The sequence below is a fragment of the Martes martes genome (assembly GCF_963455335.1).
Source record: "Martes martes genome assembly, chromosome: 18".
NCBI classification, from domain to species: Eukaryota; Metazoa; Chordata; class Mammalia; order Carnivora; family Mustelidae; genus Martes; species Martes martes.
Genome location: NC_137906.1, coordinates 21,660,893 through 21,664,354, shown reverse-complemented (window position 1 = coordinate 21,664,354; position 3,462 = coordinate 21,660,893). Strand labels below are relative to the sequence as shown.

Below are 3,462 nucleotides of genomic sequence, written 5' to 3'. Positions count from 1 at the left end.
ATTCCCTTTTTCTTTCTCTCTGTCTCTCTCTCTCTTTTTTAGCACACTGTACACGCCAAAGTGTCCAGCCGGCCCTTACCAACACCCACCATGTTCTGAGCCACCTCCCCACCATCGTGCAGGGTAGCTTCTCTCCCTCCTCCTTCCCCAACCGGTCCCCTCACCCCTTTAACTTTGTACTAGGCTGGCCTGGGCTTGCACCAGCTCAGCTGTCTTCTCAATCTATTTCATATTATTTATTTTAATTTTCTATTAAATTATTGGAATAAAACTGAGTTGAGGGACTGGTGCTGCCTCCGGGGGAGAGGATCAAGGAGATGGCTTGTGTTGACGAGGTACTTGGCTAGCCGGATGGGAGAGTACGGAAGCCCCTGCCCCAAGCCTTTCACTGGGCTGGGCAGCTGGAATAAGGTAGTCAAGAGCGAGGAGAGGCCATCGAGTCTATTTCAGTGCAGGCTGGCCAGTTCCCCCCCTCAGCCCTCCCCCCACCCCCTGCAGCCTAGAGGCGGTCCTGGCTACCACTCAAGCCATCCGTGAGTGAGCACAGCACCTCTCCAGCCCAGGTGTCTGAAGGGAGCCCCTTCCTTCAAGGGTCTGGTGCGAAGACAAAATCAAGGGCCTGGCGCTCGGCCCCGGCCACGTTGGGGTGCCAGAGGTCCACGATGAAGACCACTCGAGGCCCATCTTCTGGGGAGCCTGAGGCATATGGGGATGGAGACAAGAGAAGGACTGACATTAACTACTTATTTGCCAGAGCACTCGCCACATACTCATAACAGCTAACACTCTGTAATTAAGTGCCAGGCTCTATTCTAACCCCTTATATGTGTTAACTCCTAGTCCTCAAAACAAACTGCAACTCAGTACCATGATTACTCCCATTGTATACGAAGTCACTGGGACACAAAGAGGTTAAATAACTTGCCCAAGGTCACACAGCTAGTAAGTGACAGAGGTAGGACAGGGACCCGGGTGGTCCAGGCCCAGGGTCTTGTTGGCCACTTTGCTGTGCACCTCCAAGACCTCATTTAATCCTTGCAGTCACCTGATAAAGAAGGTGGCTTCCACACTTCACAGGTGTTGGGGGAAGTTATATGACTTGTTCAAGGTCATGCAGCTGGGAAACAGTAGTGCTGGGACCGGGAGCCAGTTGGGCTTGATCCCACAGCCTCGATTCTATCCCCCTCCACTCAGTCTCTCATTTCTCCTAGCAGAACGGGAGCCCATTACCATTATGAGCCACTGTGTGCAGGAAGGAGTCGTCCACCAGTAGACAGTGTCCCTCAGCCCAGCACTGGGGCTCACCCCCGACCACCAGCTCACAGCCAGGAGGAATCTTCAGGCCTATGGGAAGAGACCCAGGCATCCAATTCTCCTGCCTCCATCAAAGGGGCCCACCCCATTCAGTCAAAAAGCAGTTCGAAGCTCTTAAAACGCCCCATGTGGTGTCCCTCCTTGCCCTCTGGAAGGGGACCCGATGTAATTACAATGTAGTACCAGATGAAAGAAGTGCGGGGGGTAGGGGAAGGGCAGTGCAAAGCACAATCTACTTGTTCCAGAGAAAAGGGAAGGCTTCCTGGAGGAAGGGGCATCTCTTCTTGGGCTTCTGCCAGTTTAGCTCAAGAACCTACTTACTGTGTGCTCCACCCTCATTCGTATAAAACGGATGGATCAGTTTTTGCCCAAGGACCACGACAGAGTGAAGTGCTGCAAGAAAACTCAGCAGCCAGCTCAAGTGATGGGGAATAGGAGGACCTCCCAGAGGAGGTGTGGACCTTGAACGTGGGAGTCCTGAAGGCTGAGTAGGAGTATTCCAGGAGGTGATAGGTGATAAGGCAGAAAGACATTTTAGACTGAGGATCCCACGAGTGTGGCACCTGCCAGGATCAGCCAGAAGGCTCTCCTGATCTGATGCACGGTGGGAGGGGAGAGGAGGAAGGGAATGGGTGGGAAACGAAGAAAGAATCTGGACTTGATCCTGAGGCCAGTGTGGGACACATCAACTGGTGGCACAGGAAATGATTTTAGGCAACACAAGGTTTTAAATAACCCTGCATTAAATAACAAAATTGTTTCCTTTTCCATTTTCTCTCAGTCTTTAAAACATGAAGAAAGGAATCTCGGTTTGGTGCTACTGTAACTTTAACAGCCCACTAACTCCACTCCTTTCTAAAGGAAGACAGCGTGGGCTTCGGTTTCAGACTAGAGAATTTATTTAGCTAGAATTTTTAAAGCCTTTTTTTTTTTTAAGTGTAAGTTTGTTTTTAGGAGTACTTTCTATTTAAGTGCAAGTAATACTGATTAGCGTTGTTCTGTAAAAAGATTCCTTTTAAATAAATAAGTGAAACAAAATGTCAGGGAATCGGTATCAAGAAAGAAGAGTCCAGGTGCTAAATGCCCACGGCAAAGCTTATGAAGATGGTTGGAAGGTAGGTGACTGAAGCTTAGGAAATGCTGCTATGGGCAACAGGGAATCAGGAAAGATTTCTGAGAAGGGAGGTGTGATCCGAAACACAGTGGAGAAAGCTCTGGGGGCAGGAGGAATCGAGGAGGCAAGGAGGTTGTAGGCAGCATCTACTTACCCAGATGGCATCTGACCCTTGCGTTGGTGGGCCCACAGCGACCCTCAAGCCGCGCCCCAGGCAGGAGGACAGAAAAGCCAGCGTTGCCGAAGGTGTTGGCACTCATAAAGGTCCGCAGCCCCCTCAGTGCGCGATAGGCCCCCGGGCACCGGCGGCAGTTGCTGGGTTGGCACCGGCCTGCTTGGTACAGCAGGAGCTGGTAGCACCCAGGGGCCAGGGGCGGGGACCAGCCCCGAGGCAGAGGAGTAGTCCCTGAGAAGTCCCAGCTCACAGCCCCAAAGTCCCGCAAAATGGCAGGGAAGCTGCTCTCCAGGAGCTCCACGTCATGCCGCTGGGCGTCCCGGGGCACGAAGGGGGCTGAGGGCAGGTCTGGCAAAAAAAGCAGGCCTGGGCGCTGAATGCCCAGAACCCCTGGCCCTCCCCCAGGGCCTGGGCCACCTTGAGCTGCCCGCCTCACCCTACCCATGCCCGCCCAGGAGTAGCGCCTGGCGTAGGCCCGCAGGCGACGGCACACTAGGCCTTCTGCCCTGGGCCCTTCTCCAGGCTCCCCAGAGCTCCCTGGGCTCAGCCTGCCAGCCTCAGAGCATCCCCTATGCCCTCTGCTGACACTGGCAGCCCGACTCCCAGCTCCCAGAGCCTGCATGTCTTGGGAGCCCAGGCGGTAACAGTACCAGAGGAAAAGGGAAGTGAGGGCTCCAAGGAGCAGGGTGAGGGCTGAGGAGGCCAAGGGCAATGGCCACGCAGGCATGATGGGCAGGGAAGCCCTGGCCAGCAGACCAGGGGCATCTTCCAGACCCCAGTTCCCCTGTCCTCCCAGTTCTCCACCAGTTCCCTCTGTGGCTGCTCCCGGGTTACCCCCTGGGCTGTTTCCCCTCCACAT

The 3,462-nt window shown here is 54.2% G+C and overlaps 1 protein-coding gene across 1 annotated transcript; it reads right to left on the bottom strand.

Annotated features, from left to right (window-relative positions):
• Positions 1–586: 586 nt before the first annotated feature.
• ASPHD1 (aspartate beta-hydroxylase domain containing 1) lies at positions 587–3,462 on the bottom strand (the record flags this gene model as incomplete). The annotated part of the gene is made up of 3 exons (XM_080830468.1): positions 587–696; positions 1,231–1,344; positions 2,583–3,462. 3 exons carry the CDS (start codon positions 3,460–3,462, stop codon positions 587–589), a joined length of 1,104 nt encoding a protein of 367 aa, XP_080686594.1.